Source organism: Oncorhynchus gorbuscha, linkage group LG09, assembly GCF_021184085.1.
Source record: "Oncorhynchus gorbuscha isolate QuinsamMale2020 ecotype Even-year linkage group LG09, OgorEven_v1.0, whole genome shotgun sequence".
In the NCBI taxonomy this organism is placed as follows: Eukaryota; Metazoa; Chordata; class Actinopteri; order Salmoniformes; family Salmonidae; genus Oncorhynchus; species Oncorhynchus gorbuscha.
Window position 1 is genome coordinate 74,974,106 of NC_060181.1, and position 24,470 is coordinate 74,998,575.

A 24,470-nucleotide genomic window follows, 5' to 3' on the forward strand; every position below is an offset into this window, starting at 1 on the left:
AGATGATTCGGGTTTTTGACCGTTCAGTTTTTGGTAGGGAGGCTTCTAGGGCCCTGGCTTCCCTATGCCAAGGTGATCGATCCATAACGGATTACTCTATAGAGTTTCGCACTCTTGCTGCCTCTAGTGACTGGAACGAGCCGGCGCTGCTCGCTCGTTTTCTGGAGGGACTCCACGCAGTGGTCAAAGATGAGATTCTCTCTCGGGAGGTTCCTTCCAGTGTGGACTCTTTGATTGCTCTCGCCATCCGCATAGAACGACGGGTAGATCTTCGTCACCAAGCTCGTGGAAGAGAGCTCGCGTCAACGGTGTTTCCCTGCTCCGCATCGCAACCATCTCCCTCCTCTGGCTCAGAGACTGAGCCCATGCAGCTGGGAGGTATTCGCATCTCGACCAAGGAGAGGGAACGGAGGATCACCAACCGCCTGTGCCTCTGTTGCGGATTTGATGGACATTTGTCAATTCATGTCCAGTAAAAGGCCAGAGCTCATCAGTAAGCGGAGGGCTACTGGTGAGCGCTACTACTCAGGTCTCTTCATCTAGATCCTGTACTACTATGTCGGTCCATCTACGCTGGACCGGTTCGGGTGCTACATGCAGTGCCTTGATTGACTCTGGGGCTGAGGGTTGTTTCATGGACGAAGCATGGGCTCGGAAACATGACATTCCTTTCAGACAGTTAGACAAGCCTACGCCCATGTTTGCCTTAGATGGTAGTCATCTTCCCAGTATCAGATTTGAGACACTACCTTTAACTCTCACAGTATCTGGTAACCACAGTGAGACTATTTCTTTTTTGATTTTTCGTTCACCTTTTACACCTGTTGTTTTGGGTCATCCCTGGCTAGTATGTCATAATCCTTCTATTAATTGGTCTAGTAATTCTATCCTATCCTGGAACGTTTCTTGTCATGTGAAGTGTTTAATGTCTGCCATCCCTCCCATTTCTTCTGTCCCCACTTCTCAGGAGGAACCTGGCGATTTGACAGGAGTGCCAGAGGAATATCATGATCTGCGCACGGTCTTCAGTCGGTCCCGAGCCAACTCCCTTCCTCCTCACCGGTCGTATGATTGTAGTATTGATCTCCTTCCGGGGACCACTCCTCCTCGGGGTAGACTATACTCTCTGTCGGCTCCCGAACGTAAGGCTCTCGAGGATTATTTATCTGTGTCTCTTGACGCCGGTACCATAGTGCCTTCTTCCTCTCCGGCCGGGGCGGGGTTTTTTTGTTAAGAAGAAGGACGGTACTCTGCGCCCCTGCGTGGATTATCGAGGGCTGAATGACATAACGGTTAAGAATCGTTATCCGCTTCCCCTTATGTCATCAGCCTTCGAGATTCTGCAGGGAGCCAGGTGCTTTACTAAGTTGGACCTTCGTAACGCTTACCATCTCGTGCGCATCAGAGAGGGGGACGAGTGGAAAACGGCGTTTAACACTCCGTTAGGGCATTTTGAGTACCGGGTTCTGCCGTTTGGTCTCGCCAATGCGCCAGCTGTTTTTCAGGCATTAGTTAATGATGTTCTGAGAGACATGCTGAACATCTTTGTTTTTGTCTATCTTGACGATATCCTGATTTTTTCACAGTCACTCGAGATTCATGTTCAGCACGTTCGACGTGTTCTACAGCGCCTTTTAGAGAATTGTCTCTACGTAAAGGCTGAGAAGTGCTCTTTTCATGTCTCCTCCGTTACTTTTCTCGGTTCCGTTATTTCCGCTGAAGGCATTCAGATGGATTCCGCTAAGGTCCAAGCTGTCAGTGATTGGCCCGTTCCAAGGTCACGTGTCGAGTTGCAGCGCTTTTTAGGTTTCGCTAATTTCTATCGGCGTTTCATTCGTAATTTCGGTCAAGTTGCTGCCCCTCTCACAGCTCTTACTTCTGTCAAGACGTGTTTTAAGTGGTCCGGTTCCGCCCAGGGAGCTTTGATCTTCTAAAAGAACGTTTTACGTCCGCTCCTATCCTCGTTACTCCTGACGTCACTAGACAATTCATTGTCGAGGTTGACGTTCAGAGGTAGGCGTGGGAGCCATTCTATCCCAGCGCTTCCAGTCTGACGATAAGGTTCATCCTTGCGCTTATTTTTCTCATCGCCTGTCGCCATCTGAGCGCAACTATGATGTGGGTAACCTTGAACTGCTCGCCATCCGCTTAGCCCTAGGCGAATGGCGACAGTGGTTGGAGGGGGGCGACCGTTCCTTTGTCGTTTGGACATTCCATAAGAACCTTGAGTACATCCGTTCTGCCAAACGACTTAATGCCCGTCAAGCTCGTTGGGCGTTGTTTTTCGCTCGTTTCGAGTTTGTGATTTCTTACCGTCCGGGTAGCAAAAACACCAAGCCTGATGCCTTATCCCGTCTGTTTAGTTATTCTGTGGCTTCTACTGATCCCGAGGGATTCTTCCTTATGGGCGTGTTGTCGGGTTGACAGTCTGGGGAATTGAAAGACAGGTTAAGCAAGCACTCACGCACACTGCGTCGCCGCGCTTGTCCTAGTAACCTCCTTTTCGTTCCTGTTTCCACTCGTCTGGCTGTTCTTCAGTGGGCTCACTCTGCCAAGTTAGCTGGTCATCCCGGTGTTCGAGGCACTCTTGCGTCTATTCGCCAGCGCTTTTGGTGGCCGACTCAGGAGCGTGACACGCGCCGTTTCGTGGCTGCTTGTTCGGACTGCGCGCAGACTAAGTCGGGTAACTCTCCTCCTGCCGGTCGTCTCAGACCGCTCCCATTCCTTCTCGACCATGGTCTCACATCGCCCTAGACTTCATTACCGGTCTGCCTTTGTCTGTGGGGAAGACTGTGATTCTTACGGTTGTCGATAGGTTCTCTAAGGCGGCACATTTCATTCCCCTCGCTAAACTTCCTTCCGCTAAGGAGACGGCACAAATCATTATCGAGAATGTGTTCAGAATTCATGGCCTCCCGTTAGACGCCGTTTCAGACAGAGGCCCGCAATTCACGTCACAGTTTTGGAGGAGTTCTGTCGTTTGATTGGTGCGTCCGTCAGTCTCTCTTCCGGGTTTCATCCCCAGTCTAACGGTCAAGCAGAGAGGGCCAATCAGACGATTGGTCGCATACTACGCAGCCTTTCTTTCAGAAACCCTGCGTCTTGGGCAGAACAGCTCCCCTGGGCAGAATACGCTCACAACTCGCTTCCTTCGTCTGCTACCGGGTTATCTCCGTTTCAGAGTAGTCTGGGTTACCAGCCTCCTCTGTTCTCATCCCAGCTTGCCGAGTCCAGCGTTCCCTCCGCTCAAGCGTTTGTCCAACGTTGTGAGCGCACCTGGAGGAGGGTGAGGTCTGCACTTTGCCGTTACAGGGCACAGACTGTGAGAGCCGCCAATAAACGCAGGATTAAGAGTCCAAGGTATTGTTGCGGCCAGAGAGTGTGGCTTTCCACTCGCAACCTTCCTCTTACGACAGCTTCTCGTAAGTTGACTCCGCGGTTCATTGGTCCGTTCCGTGTCTCCCAGGTCGTCAATCCTGTCGCTGTGCGACTGCTTCTTCCGCGACATCTTCGTCGCGTCCATCCTGTCTTCCATGTCTCCTGTGTCAAGCCCTTTCTTCGCACCCCCGTTCGTCTTCCCTCCCCCCCCCTCCCGTCCTTGTCGAGAGCGCACCTATTTACAAGGTACGTAAGATCATGGACATGCGTTCTCGGGGACGGGGTCACCAATACTTAGTGGATTGGGAGGGTTACGGTCCTGAGGAGAGGAGTTGGGTTCCGTCTCGGGACGTGCTGGACCGTTCACTTATTGATGATTTCCTCCGTTGCCGCCAGGATTCCTCCTCGAGTGCGCCAGGAGGCGCTCGGTGAGTGGGGGGGTACTGTCATGTTTTGTCTTAGATTGTCTTGTCATTATGCTTTCCCTTCTGTTCGTTTCCCCCTGCTGGTCTTATTAGGTTCGTTCCCTTTTTCTATCCCTCTCTCTCCCCCTCCCTCTCTCTCCTCTCTCTATCGTTCCGTTCCTGCTCCCAGCTGTTCCTATTCCCCTAATCATCATTTAGTCTTCCCACACCTGTTCCTTATCTTTTCCCCTGATTAGAGTCCCTATTTCTTCCCTTGTTTTCCGTTCCTGTCCTGTCGGATCCTTGTCTATTGTTCACCGTGCTGTGTCTATGTATTGCCCTGTCGTGTCGTGTTTCCCTCAGATGCTGCGTGGTGAGCAGGTGTCTGAGTCTGCTACGTTCAAGTGCCTTCCCGAGGCAACCTGCAGTTCTTGATCAAGTCTCCAGTCTGTTCTCGTCATTACGAGTAGTATTATGCCTTTTGTTTGTAAAGTAACTTTACTGGATTAAAAACTCTGTTTTCGCCAAGTCGCTTTTGGGTCCTCATTCACCTGCATAACAACACCATCCCCACTGTCAAACATGGTGGTGGCAGCATCATGGTTTGGGCCTGCTTTTCTTCAGCAGGGACAGGGAAGATGGTTCAAATTGATGGGAAGATGGATGGAGCCAAATACAGGACCATTCTGGAAGAAAACCTGATGGAGTCTGCAAAAGACCTGAGACTGGGACGGAAGTTTGTCTTCCAACAAGACAATGATCCAAAACATAAAGCAAAATCTACAATGGAATGGTTAAAAAATAAACATATCCAGTTGTTGAAATGGCCAAGTCAAAGTCCAGACCTGAATCCAATCGAGAATCTGTGGAAAGAACTGAAAACTGCTGTTCACAAATGCTCTCCATCCAACCTCACTGAGCTGTTTTGCAAGGAGGAATGGAAAAAAATGTCAGTCTCTCGATGTGCAAAACTGATAGAGACATACCCCAAGCAACTTACAGCTGTAATTGCAGCAAAAGGTGGCGCTACAAAGTATTAACTTAAGGGGGCTGAATAAATTTGCACGCCCAATTTTTCAGTTTTTGATTTGTTAAAAAAGTTTGAAATATCCAATAAATGTCGTTCCACTTCATGATTGTGTCCCACTTGTTGTTGATTCGTCACAAAAAATACAGTTTTACATCTTTAAGTTTGAAGGCTGAAATGTGGCAAAAGGTCGCAAAGTTCAAGGGGGCCGAATACTTTCGCAAGGCACTGTATCAAGAGAACATCCCTGGTCATCCCTACTGCCTCTGATTTGGCAGACTCACTAAACACAAATGCTTTGTTTTTAAATTATGTTTGAGTGTTGGAGTGTGACCTTGGCTATCCATAAATTAAATTGTAAGGTTCTGCTTTTCTTTTCTTAGTCAACTTTGTGTTCTTGAACGTAGCCCTGTTTCTTTGTGTTCTTGAACGTAGCCCTGTTTCTTTGTGTTCTTGAACGTGGCCCTGTTTCTTTGTGTTCTTGAACGTTGCCCTGTTTCTTTGTGTTCTTGAACGTAGCCCTGTTTCTTTGTGTTCTTGAACGTAGCCCTGTTTCTTTGTGTTCTTGAACGTAGCCCTGTTTCTTTGTGTTCTTGAACGTTGCCCTGTTTCTTTGTGTTCTTGAACGTGGCCCTGTTTCTTTGTGTTCTTGAACGTTGCCCTGTTTCTTTGTGTTCTTGAACGTGGCCCTGTCTTTCATTTTTGTTCATTAATTTCACCTGTCTTAATTACTCACCTGGTCTCATCAGCTCCCTTTTTAGTTCAGTTCTCTTTGTTTGTATGGTTGTGAGGTATTGTTTTTGACTGCCTACCTGTGTTTCACCATTACATGTGACCACGATTCCTGCCTTCTGCAAAGGCTTAATAAACATCTGCCGCACTCTGCGTGTGAATCTACACCTTTTTCTCCCTGAGTATTCATTACAAAAACAAGACAAGTGTGCTGTATGGTTTGCTTGTAATAAGGAATTTAAAATTATTCATACTTTTACTTTTGATATATAAGCATATTTTAGCAATTACATTTACTTATGATACTTAAGTATATTTCAAACAAAATACTTTTAGACTTTTACTCAAGTAGTATATTTCTGGGTGACATTCGCTTTTACTTGAGTCATTTTCTATTAAGGTATCTTTACTTTTACTCAATACTGTATGAGAATAAAGTACTTTTTCCACCAACGGACGTGGGTTTGTGTGTGTGCATGCCTCAGTACCTGTGTGTCTGTACTGTGGATATGTGTGAGGGAAGGATCTCGTTCAATTTTAAATCCCTGGGAAAAGTGGGAGAGTCTCACACTGCCGGACATGAGGGTCAGATTGGACAGGAATAGTATTCCCTCCCTAATTCCTCCCTCCCTCACTCCATCTCCCCCTCCTTGTTATATCCAGAACGGTCTTGTGCTGATTCTGGGTCAGAGAAGAAACACACCAGGGTGTAATGAGGAGAGGACTGGTTGCTTTGAGTCAAGCGGTTTGAAAGACATCATCAAGATACTGTACATTCAAACTGAGAGTTGGGGAGAGATTGTATCACTTTTTGTAAATGCATCCATGTACCTTATCGGCTGTGTAACTAGCCATATTGAAACACACACAGATGTACATTGTAGTAGTAAAATATGGTTAAGCTGGGGTGTGGACAGAAAGTTAGGGTTAGGGCTGAGCTGGGGTGTGGACAGGAAGTTAGGGTTAGGGTTGAGCTGGGGTGTGGACAGGAAGTTAGGGTTAGGGCTGAGCTGGGTGAGCTGGGGTGTGGACAGGAAGTTAGGGTTAGGGCTGAGCTGGGGTGTGGACTTAGGGTTAGTGGACAGGAAGTTAGGAAGTTAGGGCTGAGCTGGGGTGTGGACAGGAAGTTAGGGTTAGGGCTGAGCTGGGGTGTGGACAGGAAGTTAGGGTTAGGGCTGAGCTGGGGTGTGGACAGGAAGTTAGGGTTAGGGCTGAGCTGGGGTGTGGACAGGAAGTTAGGGTTAGGGCTGAGCTGGGGTGTGGACAGGAAGTTAGGGTTAGGGCTGAGCTGGGGTGTGGACAGGAAGTTAGGGTTAGGGCTGAGCTGGGGTGTGGACAGGAAGTTAGGGTTAGGGCTGAGCTGGGGTGTGGACAGGAAGTTAGGGTTAGGGCTGAGCTGGGGTGTGGACAGGAAGTTAGGGTTAGGGCTGAGCTGGGGTGTGGACAGGAAGTTAGGGTTAGGGCTGAGCTGGGGTGTGGACAGGAAGTTAGGGTTAGGGCTGAGCTGGGGTGTGGACAGGAAGTTAGGGTTAGGGCTGAGCTGGGGTGTGGACAGGAAGTTAGGGTTAGGGCTGAGCTGGGGTGTGGACAGGAAGTTAGGGTTAGGGCTGAGCTGGGGTGTGGACAGGAAGTTAGGGTTAGGGCTGAGCTGGGGTGTGGACAGGAAGTTAGGGTTAGGGCTCAGCTGGGGTGTGGACAGGAAGTTAGGGTTAGGGCTGAGCTGGGGTGTGGACAGGAAGTTAGGGTTAGGGCTGAGCTGGGGTGTGGACAGGAAGTTAGGGTTAGGGCTGAGCTGGGGTGTGGACAGAAAGTTAGGGTTAGGGCTGAGCTGGGGTGTGGACAGGAAGTTAGGGTTAGGGCTCAGCTGGGGTGTGGACAGGAAGTTAGGGTTAGGGCTGAGCTGGGGTGTGGACAGGAAGTTAGGGTTAGGGCTGAGCTGGGGTGTGGACAGGAAGTTAGGGTTAGGGCTGAGCTGGGGTGTGGACAGGAAGTTAGGGTTAGGGCTGAGCTGGGGTGTGGACAGGAAGTTAGGGTTAGGGCTGAGCTGGGGTGTGGACAGGAAGTTAGGGTTAGGGCTGAGCTGGGGTGTGGACAGGAAGTTAGGGTTAGGGCTAGCTATATCTACATCCCTGAGAGAAATGTTGTTTTTGACATTGTTGACTCATTTTGGGTCGATTCTAAGAGTTTCTGTCTTCTTTGTAGCTAACCTCCCACGTTTCCTGTGCATATCATACACACTTGTCAAGTCAGCTGCTACTGCTTACTGTGTGTGTGTGTGCGTGCGTTTATGCGCGTTTGTGTGTGTGCCAGATCCTGTAACAGATACACATATACCGCCCGAAAATCATCACGTGATACCTTATTGTAGCATGGTCTCATCAAGACAAAGCTTTGTGCAATACTGGTTTGATTATGCTGAGGGTGGTGGTTTGTACCACGATTTAGTCAACTGCATGTACACACAACATTCATCTAGGGACAGAGGACTCGTCCACTTAAGCGATAGCGAAGAAAAGCCCATTGGAAACAATATATATATGCGCACACAAGCTGCTTCAGCTATGGCAGGTGTGTTCAGGTGTACTCCTATCCTCACTGTGTAGCTGAAGAGGCATGACGTTGGTTGTTAAGTTACTGTATCTCAACCTGGCCCAGTTGAACGGTGGCAACAGGTAGATCTCCAGGTCATCTCTGAAGACTTTGTGGAGTCACATTTACCAGAAGTACTTCCATTATATCTGAGAGAGGTTTTGGTTGGCAGTAACACAACCCTGAACCCATGTGAAAGTACCGCTCTGTTCTATGTTCTGATCATTTATAAGAAGGGGATGGCATCGCTATTGTCCGGTAAATAATGAATGGAAGTGGTTTTTAAAAATCACCTCTGTGTCCTATTGTTACAAACACTGGCTTCTATGTTGTTCTATTTTGGGTCAACTGACAAAGACATATTCGCAAGTGCCCTTAGAAAGTACAGCATCATAGAAAGACAAAGACAAAGCTTCTTCAACCATGTATCGTATCGTGTTGACCAACGACAGCCCTGGATAGCTGACCCAAACATCACAATACTAATTCAATCAGGGAAACATCGGAAGAATACAAAAGTGAAACGTCAAACATCTCAGTGAAACCAGAGGTGACACAGAACATAAAGACCCAATATATTATCTAATAGGACACACCAAGGGAGACGGTCAATTGTTGTCCATCATACAGATGACAAACCCTTGTAATGGATAGCCAACATGTTATTGTGATTAGCCTTTATACAGAGAAACAGAAAACAGGACAGATGTTTCCATAACAACACAATGAGCTTGTTAAAAGCCAAATGGATATAAAGATGCTGACTCATCCTAGTGACCTACAACTCATTTGTAAAAAACATCCTAAATCAATGTCAGACACAATGGAGCAATTTGTAATTTGTAATGAAGAAATTAAGTCGTTTCACTCTATTATTATTACTAAGATATTACCTTTCACAATAGTATCATTACTTGATCCATAGATATTTTCAAGTTTCACAATATTATCATTTTTATGGAATCAAGTTTCACAATTGTACTATTACTTTCAAGGTTCAGAATATTATTAGTACTAGATGAAGATATGAGGAAGATTCAGCACTAAAAGTTAATACACAAGGGTTGTCATTAGACTAACACACATGCCTGTTGGTAGTCTCCGCAACACTAGATAAGTAAGTCATAGGCCTGTTGATAGTCTCCGTTACACTGAATGACGATGTCCTCCAGAAAGGGTCTCTCACAGAACGGGAAGCTATTCTGAAGCTTCATCACAACCCACTCAAAGTCTGGATCTGGAGGAGAGAAAAACAGAGTTCAGTGTTACATTTGACATTTATGCACATGTATGATTTTTCCAGTCATATTAGGCAACAAAGAAATCCTTTGTTGCGGTCTCTTGACAAGCCTGGGAAAGCAAGACAACTGCTCTCATGGAGTTCTATACCACACACAGTGTGAATACAGATGCAGGATCTTAATTTCAAATGTATATTGTCACAGCAAAATAATCCTGCAGCAACAGGATTTGAACGCTTTTGTCCATAATGTTGCTTGATTGGTGGTTTGGCTATTAGCCGGCCAAAGGTAGGCTACATGAAAAGTACAATACTGTTAATATAACCGTGTGTTAATGTGGGTTTTCAGTGGATGAATGTTCCTTGTAATGAGAAACGATGACAGAGCTCTGCTTTGTATTCTAAACACCAAATCCTCATCCAATCCCACACACATACATGTGCGCACGCACACACACACACACACACACACACACACACACACACACACACACACACACACACACACACACACACACACACACACACACACACACACACACACACACACACACACACACACACACACACACACACACAGTCAGACAAGAAATAAGGATGACAGTCTCATCCCAGACCAAGCCCGTTCACTGCAGTCTGAGAGGACACTCCCATGATGCTCTCTGCTGGTTCATCTGGTTCAGCCAGGAAGGACAGATGACCGGAGAAGAGAGAGAGGGAGGGGAGGGGGGGGTGGAGAGAAAGAAAAATAAGAAACACTGATCTTCCACCACAGTCATTCTGATCCAACCTGATCCTCCAACTAACCACAATATAACAGTCCCTGATCACACACACACACACGCACACGCACACGCACACGCACACGCACACGCACACGCACACACACACACACACACACACACACACTGAGCAGGGCAGTGTGAGGAGCCTGGAGGGAGAGGTCATCAGCCAGCCAGGAGGAGATTAGGAGTGTTATGGTGGTGAAGGACTAGCATCCTCTTTATATCCTTAATCACCACGGCCATTTAGCCGACAGATGCTTTTCTCCAAAACTATTTCCAGTTTCCAACTGGACTCTGTACATTACACCCTAATGAGGGTGGTTACTGAACATGGCCATTTACAACAGCTATCGGATCCAAGTTGACGGGTGTCTCCAGGATCAACCCACAACCCTGGCAACGAACCCAAAACCCTGGCATCGAACCCACAACCCTGGCAGCGAACCCACAACCCTGGCATCGAACCCACAACCCTGGCATCGAACCCACAACCCTGGCATCGAACCCACAACCCTGGCATCGAACCCACAACCCTGGCAACGAACCCACAACCCTGGCATCGAACCCACAACCCTGGCAACAAACCCAAAACCCTGGCATCGAACGCACAACCCTGGCATCGAACCCACAACCCTGGCAATGAACCCAACACCCTGGCATCGAACCCACAACCTTGGCAGCGAACCCACAACCCTGGCATCGAACCCACAACCTTGGCAGCGAACCCACAACCCTGGCAACGAACCCACAACCCTGGCAACGAACCCACAACCCTGGCATCGAACCCACAACCTTGGCAGCGAACCCACAACCCCGGGATTGAACCTATAACCCTTTCATCAAACCCCCAACCCCGGCATGGAACCCAGAAGCCTGGCATCAAACCCACAACCCTGGCAGCGAACCCACAACCCTGGCAACGAACCCACAACCCTGGCATCGAACCCACAACCCTGGCAACGAACCCACAACCCTGGCATCGAACCCACAACCCTGGCAACGAACCCACAACCCTGGCATCGAACCCACAACCCTGGCATCGAACCCACAACCCTGGCAACAAACCCAAAACCCTGGCATCGAACGCACAACCCTGGCATCGAACCCACAACCCTGGCAATGAACCCAACACCCTGGCATCGAACCCACAACCTTGGCAGCGAACCCACAACCCTGGCATCGAACCCACAACCTTGGCAGCGAACCCACAACCCTGGCAACGAACCCACAACCCTGGCAACGAACCCACAACCCTGGCATCGAACCCACAACCTTGGCAGCGAACCCACAACCCTTGAACCTATAACCCTTTCATCAAACCCCCAACCCCGGCATGGAACCCAGAAGCCTGGCATCAAACCCACAACCCTGGCAGCGAACCCACAACCCTGGCAACGAACCCACAACCCTGGCATCGAACCCACAACCCTGGCAACGAACCCACAACCCTGGCATCGAACCCACAACCCTGGCAACGAACCCACAACCCTGGCATCGAACCCACAACCCTGGCAACGAACCCACAACCCTGGCATCGAACCCACAACCCTGGCATCGAACCCACAACCCTGGCAACGAACCCACAACCCTGGCATCGAACCCACAACCCTGGCAACAAACCCACAACCCTGGCATCAAACCCACAACCCTGGCATCGAACCCACAACCCTGGCAACGAACCCAAAACCCTGGCATCGAACCCACAACCTTGGCAGCGAACCCACAACCCCGGGATTGAACCTATAACCCTTTCATCAAACCCCCAACCCCGGCATGGAACCCAGAAGCCTGGCATCAAACCCACAACCCTGGCATTGCCAGGCCCATGCTCCAAACCACTGAGCCATCCAAGCCAGTTCACAGCCTGCTGCTAATTGGTTAGAAAGGATGAATGGCGTTGGTTTGTCAGGGATGATGGCTGAGATAGTTTGGCCAGGCAAATCTCTGCACTGACAGGCAGAAAACTATGTGTACTGTGATGACAGCTGGGTTCGAACCCAGGTCTCCTGCGAAACCCACTGAGCAAAGCCTAGGCATTGCCTTGGATAACTAATGCAAGTTTTCATGGATGCAATGTGACCTTGAGAGCAAAAGTACTTTACAGATGTGATGACAAGTAGCAGTAGTTCCTGAAGTGAACTGGTTCTGAAGTGAACTGTTCCTGCTGTGAACTGTTCCCGAAGTGAACTGGTCCTGAAGTGAACTGGTCCTGAAGTGAACTGGTCCTGAAGTGAACTGTTCCTAAAGTGAACTGGTCCTGAAGTGAACTGTTCCTAAAGTGAACTGGTCCTGAAATGAACTGTTCCCGACGTGAACTGTTCCCGAAGTGAACTGTTCCCGAAGTGAACTGTTCCTGAAGTGAACTGGTCCTGAAGTGAACTGTTCCTGAAGTGAACTGGTCCTGAAGTGAACTGGTCCTGAAGTGAACTGTTCCCGACGTGAACTGTTCCCAAAGTGAAATGTTCCTGAAGTGAACTGGTCCTGAAGTGAATCCAACAGAAATAAGCTCAAGTATCAGATGCCATCAGCTACAGAAGCCCAGGAACGTGGGAAGGGAATCAAAGTGTACCTATGTTATGAGGAAACTCTAGTCAACAGAACATCTGCTCCTGTCCTGCTGCTGCTATGTGGGCTTTGGCAATGGCTGCTGCCATTGATGGGTTCATTTAAAGGGTTTAGTCTTCTGCACAAACACACACACATCTGAAGACTGCACACCTTGGCACCAGGAGAATGAAATAATGTCAGAAGGATCTCTATGAAGTGTTTCAAGCCCTGATCACTGGAATGTCTCTGACACATTGATTCATACATTATTTTGGAATTGTATTTACACTACACTGTATTATTGCCTTTTTTGTAGATAGGAGGCAGTGGTCAAAGTGGCCCATGGAGAGTGACTTGAGAGCCGTGAAGTCATTCCCGACTCTCCCTCTGACAGCATCACACTGAGAAGCTTTTCCTTTCTACTTGACAGCTTGGCTCAGAGACACCAGAATTTCCCTCCCTTACTGACAGGCTGTAATTAACGGTACCCAGTGTGCAAGTGTGTATGTGGACGTGCATCCGTGTGTGTCTTACTGGTCTCCTCTCGCCACTCTGAGGTGCTGTGTGCTGGGTCAGGCTCCGGGGATGTAAAGGTGTCTTGTGGTCGGGAGGTCTGGCTATGGGTCTGCCAGCCTCTTCTGTCCTCCTCCATAGCCACAGGGGGGCACTGTAGCTCAATCTGCCCCCCTGCAACCTCTGTGCCCCCACCCTGCAGTCGGTCGAGGAAAGCTGATCTCCCCCTGCCACCAGACATAGTCATTTGTGTGTTATAAAATGTATGTGTTTCCTTGGAATGTATTCAGTATGTTTCTATGCTAATGTTTGTAATGCTGCAAGTAACATCTCCTTTACAGGGATAATAATATATTTTAAACTATTAAAAAGAGAATAGAAATATCAACAGATTACAGGCCATCCAGCCAACTACTGGAGCAAAATAAATAAGGGAACAATGTCTAAACAGATCACTTAACATAAAAAAATGACAACTAGGTTTGAACATTGTTGTAAAAATTAGCATACCTTCTCAATTCTCTCATCCTCTCCTTCTCTTGATCACTCTCTTTCTCCTCCAAAACCTCACTCTGAGGGGAAGAACATGGATTAGTACTGCCCCCATAACTGAACTGTAGTTTCATTCCTGCTTGGGCTACATATACCGATAACATTTGTTAGCAATGGCTGTATATTTGACAGGGTACCTTCTTCCTCTGTTCCTCCTTCTTCAGCTGTAGAGCGGTGTTCTCCTCCTCTCTCCTCTCTGACCTGTATTCCTGGGCTCTGGCCTGCAGGACAGGAACATAAGAAAACAGGGTCTGAGGCCTCTGTTTGAACACAGACAGAGACAGACAGAGACAGAGACAGAGACACACTTAAGCAGACATACAGATAGACAGAGAGACAGAGAGACAGAGAGAGAGAGAGAGAGAGAGAGAGAGAGAGAGAGAGAGAGAGAGAGAGAGAGAGAGAGAGAGAGAGAGAGAGAGAGAGAGAGAGAGAGAGAGAGAGTTGTTTTTCTGGTGTTAGGCTCTTTCTCTGTTCTCTATCCTCCGACTCTGGCGAGTAGGGAGTGCACACACAACACAAAACTCACACAGTCACACACACACGTGCACGCACACTCCCCACACAAACAGAGGATATAAGGAATATTAATCGTCCCTTAAGGAACCATCTCTGAAAGAACAACAAATTCCCCAGTACCCCAGTAGAGACCACATCAACCACACTCTCTTCCCGTTGCTCTCCCCCTCCTGTTCAGCGGCTTTGATCACTGGGTCTGTGACGTTGGTTTAGCTTGGACGGATCCAGTACTGCAGTCTGGAGCACCTCCAGAAGACCAGGTCAATAGAGAGTAAAGCAGGAACACAGACATCCTGACACTCCTTCACTACCATGTTTTCAGAGAAAACAAGCAGAAAATATATGAATAGAATGTAGGATCTCTATGGAAACTGGAGAGGCATACCGCTACACACATTACTCTGTGAATGACTGTCTCCACAGAGATGACAGGTAGTGTCATGTGATGTTTCTATCCTTTTGGGTTATCCTACAGTCACTGCCTGTCAGGGAGAGGAATCCCTTTCTCTCTTCTGCTATCACTCTATTTCTCGATTCCTGTTCTGTTTCCTCATCTTTGCATGCCCTCTTCCCATCGCTCTCTCTCCTCACCCTCTCTCTCTCTCTCTTCTCCCTCTCCTCAACCTCTCTTCTCCCTCTCCTCACCCTCTCTCTCTCTCCCTCTCCGTACCCTCTCTTTCTCTCCCTCTTTCTCTCTCCCTCTCTTCAGCCTCTCTCTCCCTTCCTCACCCTCTCTCCCTCTCCTCACCCTCTCTCTCTCTCCTTCTCTATCACTCCTGGCACAGCTAATTCTCCCAATAAGGTGAGAAATAAGGGAAACTAGAGAAACTTGCACAACAATGAGAAAGGGCCACACAAGAAAACATTTCCTCTGTCTATCTGTCTGTCTACCACAGCTGTGTGTGTAATTTGAATAAAGATGTCAGTTGACACATAATACTGTTGTCAGTCAGTACAGTATGAAACCCTTCCCTAACACACACATACTCAAACCCTGAGAAACTTCCTTCCTGCTCTCCCCTGTCTGCTGTCTGCAGCATCACCAGACACGACACCACTGAGACCAGGCTAGGGCTGAGATGAGACATCAACACTACTATTATTAGCACTACATACAAACAATAGTATATTACACACATTAAGCTACGATGGCTTGTGGTCTATTTCTCCATCCTCTCCAGGTAGATTGATTGGTTCTTGTGGAGCTGGTTGACATATCGACCTGGATGACATACCAAATATGACATCTGTGATTAGCAGGTCTTCCTGCATCCTGGCCTCTCATTGGCTTCCTTCCAGGTACTTTCACCAGAACTACACAGGTTATTCCACCCTTGGTCTGTCGGAAGTGAACCCCCCCCCCCTCCCTCTCCCCCCCTCTCTCTATCCATCTCTCTCTCTCTCTCTCTCTCTCGCCATCTCTCCATACTTTATGTGAACTCTGTGAGCCTAACCCACCAACTCCCTTCCTATAACCATCAAATTATGAGGAGAGGGGGGATAGAGAGAGAGAGAAAGAGAGAGAGAAAGAGATGGAGAAAGAGATGGAGAAGGAAAGCGAGGGTAAAGAAAGATAGACAGAGAGAGAGAGAAAGAGACAGCAAGACTTCTAGTGTGTATTTCTTTACACTTACTTAAATCCAATCACAACCTCTAAAGTCTCTCTGTGCACAGGCTCTCTCTCTCACACACACACACACACACACACACACACACACACACACACACACACACACACACACACACACACACACACACACACACACACACACACACACACACACACACACACACACACACACACACACACACACACACACACACACTGTCCACTAGCTCTAACCAGAGGATAATATATTAAGGGGATGGGTCCTCTCCCCGGGCTGGGCTGGACCAACATTTCTGGGGCTGAGTTTATCCCCACTCCACCATGGTCAATGAAAGCAGATCGTATACAAAGATGGATCCATTGGTGTGAATTACCCCTGACTTCACAGCCACAACTCTGAGAGTTCTGAACCCAGGGCCCTGTCTAGTATACACACACACACATAGTCCTACCCAGGGTGATGTGTGTGAGGCACTAGTTACTGCCAATGGAGCTGCATCTGACCTCTCCACCCTCTGAAGGAACTGCTTTGTCTTCCTGCAGATCACACACACACACACACACACACACACACACACACACACACACACACACACACACACACACACACACACACACACACACACACACACACACACACACACACACACACACACACACACACACACACACACACACACACACACACACACACACACACTGGTGTTAATGTTTTCTGCAGACACTCCTGATTCTCCCTCACAGGGGGGTCACCTAGTCTGTTTGTCCTGGTCTGACTCTTACTGTCTTCATCCTCTTTCCTGTCCTGTTTCTCAGTCCTCTGTCCTCTGTCCTAACGGTCCTGTCCCCGTCTCAGTCCCATCTGTAGCCCCGTCATCTGGACTCTGTAACTGCCTCTCCTCTCTCTAACCCTGACTCCAACATGCTCCCTCCGTCCCTCCGTCCGTCTGACTGTCTGTCTGCCCGCCCGTCCCTCCCTCCCTCCGTCTGCCTGTCTGTCTGCCCGCCCGTCCGTCCCTCCGTCTGCCCGCCCGCCCGCCCGTCCCTCCCTCCCTCCCTCCGTCCGCCTGCCTGCCCGCCCGTCCCTCCGTCTGCCTGTCTGTCCGCCCGCCCGCCCGTCCGTCCCTCCCTCCCTCCCTCCGTCTGCCTGTCTGTCCGCCCGCCCGCCCGCCCGTCCGTCCGTCCGCCCGTCCGTCTGTCTGTACATGCCTGTATTTTTCCTTCCCTACAGTTCTCCTAGTGTGTGTCATGTTTGTTGTTGTTCGGCTGGTGCCAGTGGTGTGACATCAAACATCATTTTCCTCCAGAGGGGTTGGAATGTAGCCAGGGTTCCAATAACACAATAACTCCGTTGGGTGCTTAAGGGCTAAGGGTTTGGACCAGTATTAATATTATTATGAGAACAGATTCCTGCACATAACACTCTGTGCTCTCCTCCACCTGTAATGATACGGTATGTTACTTCAGGTGAGTAGAAGGATTTACATGGTTCAGTGATGGATGTGAAGGTAAACAGGGAGAGACAGGTTAAGTGTGTGTCACACGCCCTCACCTCCTCTGATGTCTGCTACAGAAAAACCTTATTTATTCACAAGTTCAAAGTGCTGACCTGAGGTGGTCCTGTTGGAGAACTTCTCTCCTCTGCCTCTCCTCCTGTTCTCTCCTCTCCTCCAGTCTCTCAGCCTGTAACATAGTTGAACACATCTGTGACTTGTTACTAATTAGTAGGGACTTGTCGTAACCATTCCCTCTCAGGTTACAATCTAGGACTAGGTTGTAGAGAGAAGCATGGTCAGCTTCATTAGGTGGGTCACAAGACAGTGCATGTAATGTTATTAAGGTGACTCGATAAAGGTTCCGTAACCACTGCTCTGGTGTCCTTCATGAACCACTATTAAGACATCTCTGTCTGTATTCACCACTCAGAGGAGGACAGCCAGACATGGACTCAAACATGTGTAACAGCTCTCTCTGCTGCAACCTGTGGTTCCTGGAAACACCATCAATCAGTCAGGGAACTATTGTCTCCTTAATGATGGGTGTGGATATGTCTCTTCCTCTCTGTCTATTTTCCTCTCTTTATCTCTCTCTCTCTCTCTCTCTCTCTCTCTCTCTCTCTCTCTCTCTCTCTCTCATTCAATCACCGCATCTAGGATTAGTGTGCCTGCCAGCTGTCTGCAGTGACATCTGTTGGAATGAAATGGTATTACAGAGAGAAACAATACCTTCTGTATACCTACAGTATATGGTATGTAACAATACATTGACATCAATAGTAATTAAGAGATGTATTTGTACAGTGCTAACACCCTTTCCATCCCTCTCTTACCTTCTCCCGCTGTTTAGCCTTCATCCTGTCATTCTCCTCTTCCTCAGCCTGTTTCCGTTGCCGGTCCATCTCCTCTTTTCTCAGCTTCACGCAACACAAGTAGACAACTTACTCACACTGTCTGTCAAGGGCTATTTAGAAGGCATCATCAAGGAATTAACAGAATGTGAGGGTTTTAAATGCCAGGCTGGAATACGGGCCATAAAGGTATAAATACATCTTTATTGTAAAGTGTAATGATGGAATACGGGCCATAAAGGTATAAATACATCTTTATTGTAAAGTGTAATGATGGAATACGGGCCATAAAGGTATAAATACATCTTTATTGTAAAGTGTAATGATGGAATACGGGCCATAAAGGTATAAATACATCTTTATTGTAAAGTGTAATGATGGAATACGGGCCATAAAGGTATAAATACATCTTTATTGTAAAGTGTAATGATGGAATACGGGCCATAAAGGTATAAATACATCTTTATTGTAAAGTGTAATGATGGAATACGGGCCATAAAGGTATAAATACATCTTTATTGTAAAGTGTAATGATGGAATACGGGCCATAAAGGTATAAATACATCTTTATTGTAAAGTGTAATGATGGAATACGGGCCATAAAGGTATAAATACATCTTTATTGTAAAGTGTAATGATGGAATACGGGCCATAAAGGTATAAATACATCTTTATTGTAAAGTGTAATGATGGAATACGGGCCATAAAGGTATAAATACATCTTTATTGTAAAGTGTAATGATGGAATACGGGCCATAAAGGTATAAATACATCTTTATTGTAAAGTGTAATGATGGAATACGGGCCATAAAGGTATAAATACATCTTTATTGTAAAGTGTAATGATGGAATACGGGCCATAAAGGTATAAATACATCTTTATTGTAAAGTGTAATGATGGTATATGGGCCATAAAGGTATAAATACATCTTTATTGTAAAGTGTAATGATGGAATACAGGCCATAAAGGTATAAATACATCTTTATTGTAAAGTGTAATGATGGAATACGGGCCATAAAGGTATAAATACATCTTTATTGTAAAGTGTAATGATGGAATACGGGCCATAAAGGTATAAATACATCTTTATTGTAAAGTGTAATGATGGAATACGGGCCATAAAGGTATAAATACATCTTTATTGTAAAGTGTAATGATGGAATACGGGCCATAAAGGTATAAATACATCTTTATTGTAAAGTGTAATGATGGAATACGGGCCATAAAGGTATAAATACATCTTTATTGTAAAGTGTAATGATGGAATACGGGCCATAAAGGTATAAATACATCTTTATTGTAAAGTGTAATGATGGAATACAGGCCATAAAGGTATAAATACATCTTTATTGTAAAGTGTAATGATGGAATACGGGCCATAAAGGTATAAATACATCTTTATTGTAAAGTGTAATGATGGAATACGGGCCATAAAGGTATAAATACATCTTTATTGTAAAGTGTAATGATGGAATACGGGCCATAAAGGTATAAATACATCTTTATTGTAAAGTGTAATGATGGAATACGGGCCATAAAGGTATAAATACATCTTTATTGTAAAGTGTAATGATGGAATACGGGCCATAAAGGTATAAATACATCTTTATTGTAAAGTGTAATGATGGAATACGGGCCATAAAGGTATAAATACATCTTTATTGTAAAGTGTAATGATGGAATACGGGCCATAAAGGTATAAATACATCTTTATTGTAAAGTGTAATGATGGAATACCTGTTTCTGCAATTTAGATCGGCGTAACTCCAACAGCTGCCTCTCTCTGGCCTCAGCCAATGACACAGCACCACCTTACAGAGATACATGCATTAGAAGATAATATTATTAGTGTGTGTGTGTGTGTGTGTGTGTGTGTGTGTGTGTGTGTGTGTGTGTGTGTGTGTGTGTGTGTGTGTGTGTGTGTGTGTGTGTGTGTGTGTGTGTGTGTGTGTGTGTGTGTGTGTGTATACCTAGCCTCTCTGGGGCCAGCTGGACAGGACCAGGTCTATTTGCTTCCTTCCATCTCTGTAAATCCTCCTCTTCTTTCTGAGCCACTGCAGGTTAAAAGAGAATGGTGACATGTTGACATTTTACATTCCAAGTATATTTAAGCAATAAGGCACGAGGGGGTGTGGTATATGGCCAATATACCACGACTAAGTGTTGTTCTTAGGCACGACGCAACGTGGCCGTGGTATATTGGCCATATACCACAAACCCCATGAGGTGCCTTATTGCTATTATAAACTGGTTACCAACATAATAAGAACAGTAAAAACAAATGTTTTGTCATACCTGTGCTATATGGTCTGATATACCACGGCTGTCAGCCAATCAGCATTCAGGGCTCGAACCACCCAGTTTATAATACAATATATAGTATATTACTAATATATACTATTACTGGAGGGAGGGGTAGATGGGAAGGGAGGGAGGGATAGAGGGATGGAGGGAGGGATGTAGAGATATATCAATGCTAATGTAATAAAACAGGCAGGGAGTGCACCTTGAACCGACCCCCAGAAATCGATAGTGCCACAAAAGCATGCTCAAGTGGCAGAGTCAATATACCAGGGTCGCTACAACGAGTCAATATACCAGGGTCGCTACAACGAGTCAATATACCAGGGTCGCTACAACGAGTCAATATACCAGGGTCGCTACAACGAGTCAATATACCAGGGTCGCTACAACGAGTCAATATACCAGGGTCGCTACAACGAGTCAATATACCAGGGTCGCTACAACGAGTCAATATACCAGGGTCGCTACAACGAGTCAATATACCAGGCTCTGATCAGGCCCTACACCCAAACAAGGGCACTGCGTTCATCCACCTCTGGCCTGCTCGCCTCCCTACCACTGAGGAAGTACAGCTCCCGCTCAGCCCAGTCAAAACTGTTCGCTGCCCTGGCCCCCCAATGGTGGAACAAACTCCCTCACGACGCCAGGACAAGTCAATCACCACCTTCCGGAGACACCTGAAACCCCACCTCTTTAAGGAATACCTAGGATAGGTTAAGTAATCCCTCTCACCCCACCCCCTAAGTTTTAGATGCACTATTGTTAAGTGACTGTCCCACTGGATGTCAAAAGGTGATTGCACCAATTTGTAAGTCGCTCTGGATAAGAGCGTCTGCTAAATGACTTAAATGTAAATGTAAATGTAAATGTAAATGAGTCAATATACCAGGGTCGCTACAACGAGTCAATATACCAGGGTCGCTACAACAAGACTTACTCATTTGTAGTTTACTCCTTCGTGATTCAATGGGTGGTATCATGGTGAACCCATCTGAACTGAGAGAGAGAGCATGGAAATTAAAATCAAAGTGTATTTGTCACATGCACCTAATACAACATGTGTAGATCTTACCATGAAATGCTTACTTACTAGCCCTTAACCAACATTTTTTTGTAAGAAAAAAAAATAATATATATATATTTGTATTTAAGCACGAAAAAAAATATCACAATAAAATAACAATAACGAGCCTCCAGTATATACAGGGGGTACCTGTCCGGGACAAGTTGCTGGGGTAAAGGTTAGTCGAAGTAAATTGAGGTAATATGTACATGTAGGTAGGGGTAAAGTGACTATGCATAGATAATAAACAGTGAGTAGCAGCAGTGTAAAAAGGGGGTCAATTCAAAAAGTCTGGGTAGTGTTGGAGCGAACCATTGAGGAGAGAGCTTAGCATTACATAGGTCTGGTTGCAAGGCTGAAATAGCAAGGACATGCACGTTAAGAGAAGATGACACTCAGGCCTCATGACACCCAGGCTATACTCTATTTTTGAAACAATACATTAACCAAGACCATGCTGCATTCATGACAGCTGAACGTGCTGTGGTCAGCAGGATACAGGAAGAAAGATGTAGGCAAGATAGCTAATGACTAACACCTAAAACATAAGCATGCAATACATACATTCTTTTTAGAACATGGAAAGAGTTCTGCCATCGTTGTAACCAAAAGTAGATATGAGCGTTAGTGGGCGTAAACAAGCAAAGAACTCAGAATAGGAATGTAATGGTGGCAGATGAACTAAGGGGGAGTAACTTTATTTAAATATGTGATGTACACAAATACTATGTATGTATAAAAGCAGAGCCAGTGCTAAGGGGCGGCTGTTCCTGTTCCGTATGCAGAGCAGTTGCCATATCAAGCGGTGATGCAACCAGTCAGAGAAAGCAAGAGAAAGGGAAATGTAAATGCCTCCCCCTACTTAGACGTGTAATAACCCTAATAATCTTCTGTGCCAAGGGTTTTACCAGACAGAGGCAATATTCTTGTGCACCAAAACAGAACGCAAGCGTCTGCTCATGTGCGTATGCGTGCGCATAGACTATTTTCACCAGAGATAGTAGAGACAGAAGGAGATAGGAACGAATGGCCAATGTATAACATCCCGCCCAGCAAACTGTCGACCAATCACGTTTACGTTGTCATTCTGTGTCACGCGGTTGCTAACTTAATCGTCACGCAATCCCTTCTCAAAATCAGGTGAGTCGATAAACCTGCCTATTTTCCTCGGAAGTACGTAATGTCACGATTCCAAAGCTATACGATATTATAGATAACAAGTTAATCTCCAAAAGATGTGTAAATGTGTACTTCATGTTCACGAAATTCATGGTAACGTTCGGTTTTTAAACTTGCGCCCAATTGACTCCCATTCACTCCTGAAAGGAGAGCGCCAATTGTCCCACAATCGCCCAGAATGCACCGCGCGGCCCATTGACAACGTACACAATAGGCCCTATTAGGATTCCAATGCAGTTTTCCATCTCCTCAAAGTAATCTCTGGTTTTCTCTTCCATTTCACAGGAATTAAGAGCATGAAACGAAACTGAAATTTACTGTAGCCTAAAGGAGAATATGACTTTACATAAATACTTAATTTAATACATTCTTAATTTGAATGACATTCCCAACTTTTACATAATAATACTTCCAAAACTTTTCCCAATTTTTCTTAAACTTGATGCAGAAGAGGACCTTCCATATCAATATAGCCCGAATATCCCATTGAAACATTGGAAAATACATAGTCTAATGTAGATAACTATTATTGGCTACTACTCACTGTCGAGGCTGAGTTGGATCCTGCTGTGTTTGTGGGTCGGTGTTCGCGTTAACAGGTGCGTTAGCGTTGACATCAGGATTGGAATCCCCGGGCTCTTGCCATGCATTATTTCCAGACTGCCTATTTGTTCTCCGATTAACTCCTGAATTGGTCAAATTGATTCTATTATTACTATAATATCCCTGGTCGTCCATGGTGGCAGCCTATATCCTATGGCTACTGACACGGAACTGTCTGAGACGCCGGTAAATTGGAGAAGCCCCTACCCCCTGTGGCAGACACGCGTATTGTAATGTTAACTCCCAGTATTACCCACAGACTACAGTGCCTTCAGAAAGTATTCACACCTCTTGACTTTTCCTAAATTTGTTGTACAAAGTGGGATTTTTTATGTGTTTAATTTACATTTTTTGTCAATGATCTACACTAAATACTCTAATGTCGACATGTAAGAAAAATTCGAACATTTTGTAAAACAAATCATGAAAAATAAAACACTAATATATCTTGATTAGATAAGTATTCACAAGTCAAAACATGTTAGAATCACATTTGGCTGCGAATACAGCTGTGAGTATTTATGGGTAAGTCTCTGAGATCTTTACCCACCTGGATTGTACAACATTTGGCCATTTATTATTTTCATAATTCTTCAAGCTCAGTAAAATTGGTTGTTGGTCATTGCTAGACAACCATTTTCAGGTATTGCCATAGATTTTCAAGCAGATTTAAGTCAAAACTGTAACTCAGCCACTTAGGAACATTCACTGTCTTATTGGTAAGCAAGTCCAGTCTGCTAAATGACTTAAATGTAATGTAAATGTACATTTGACCTTGTGTTTTAGGTTATTGTCCTGCTGATAGATGAATTCATCTCCCAGCTTCTGGTGGATGCAGACTGAACCAGGTTTACCTCTAGGATTATGCCTGTGCTTAGCTACATTCCATAGATTTTTTTATTTATTTTTTATTCTGAAAAACTCCCCAGTCCTTAACTATTACAAGCATACCCATAACATGATAAAGCCACCACTATGCTTGACAGTATGGAGAGTGGTACTCAGTCATGTGTTGTATTGGATTTGCACCCAACATAACACTTTGTATTCAGAACAGAAAGTTATGTGCTTTGCCACA

At 46.0% G+C, this 24,470-nt stretch overlaps 1 protein-coding gene across 1 annotated transcript; it reads right to left on the reverse strand.

Moving 5' to 3' along the window:
- Positions 1 to 8,742: 8,742 nt before the first annotated feature.
- Positions 8,743 to 23,597, reverse strand: epsti1 (epithelial stromal interaction 1). Its single transcript, XM_046363440.1, has 11 exons — positions 23,334 to 23,597; positions 21,485 to 21,543; positions 20,214 to 20,297; positions 19,981 to 20,054; positions 18,225 to 18,308; positions 17,505 to 17,578; positions 16,348 to 16,432; positions 13,905 to 13,988; positions 13,726 to 13,787; positions 13,237 to 13,442; positions 8,743 to 9,367 (listed from the first exon to the last, which is right to left on the reverse strand). Exons 1-11 carry the CDS (start codon positions 23,525 to 23,527, stop codon positions 9,240 to 9,242), a joined length of 1,134 nt encoding a protein of 377 aa, XP_046219396.1. The 5' UTR covers positions 23,528 to 23,597; the 3' UTR covers positions 8,743 to 9,239.
- Positions 23,598 to 24,470: the final 873 nt, after the last annotated feature.

Excerpts from the sequence above, each read along its gene's own strand:
- epsti1 (XM_046363440.1), bottom strand. The coding sequence starts at position 23,527 with ATGGACGACCAGGGATATTATAGTAATAATAGAATCAATTTGACCAAT. Across the intron at positions 17,579-18,224 it reads AGGCTAAACAGCGGGAGAAG|GCTGAGAGACTGGAGGAGAG; the intron begins GTAAGAGAGGGA and ends ACTATGTTACAG. Across the intron at positions 13,788-13,904 it reads AGGAGGAACAGAGGAAGAAG|AGTGAGGTTTTGGAGGAGAA; the intron begins GTACCCTGTCAA and ends TCTTCCCCTCAG.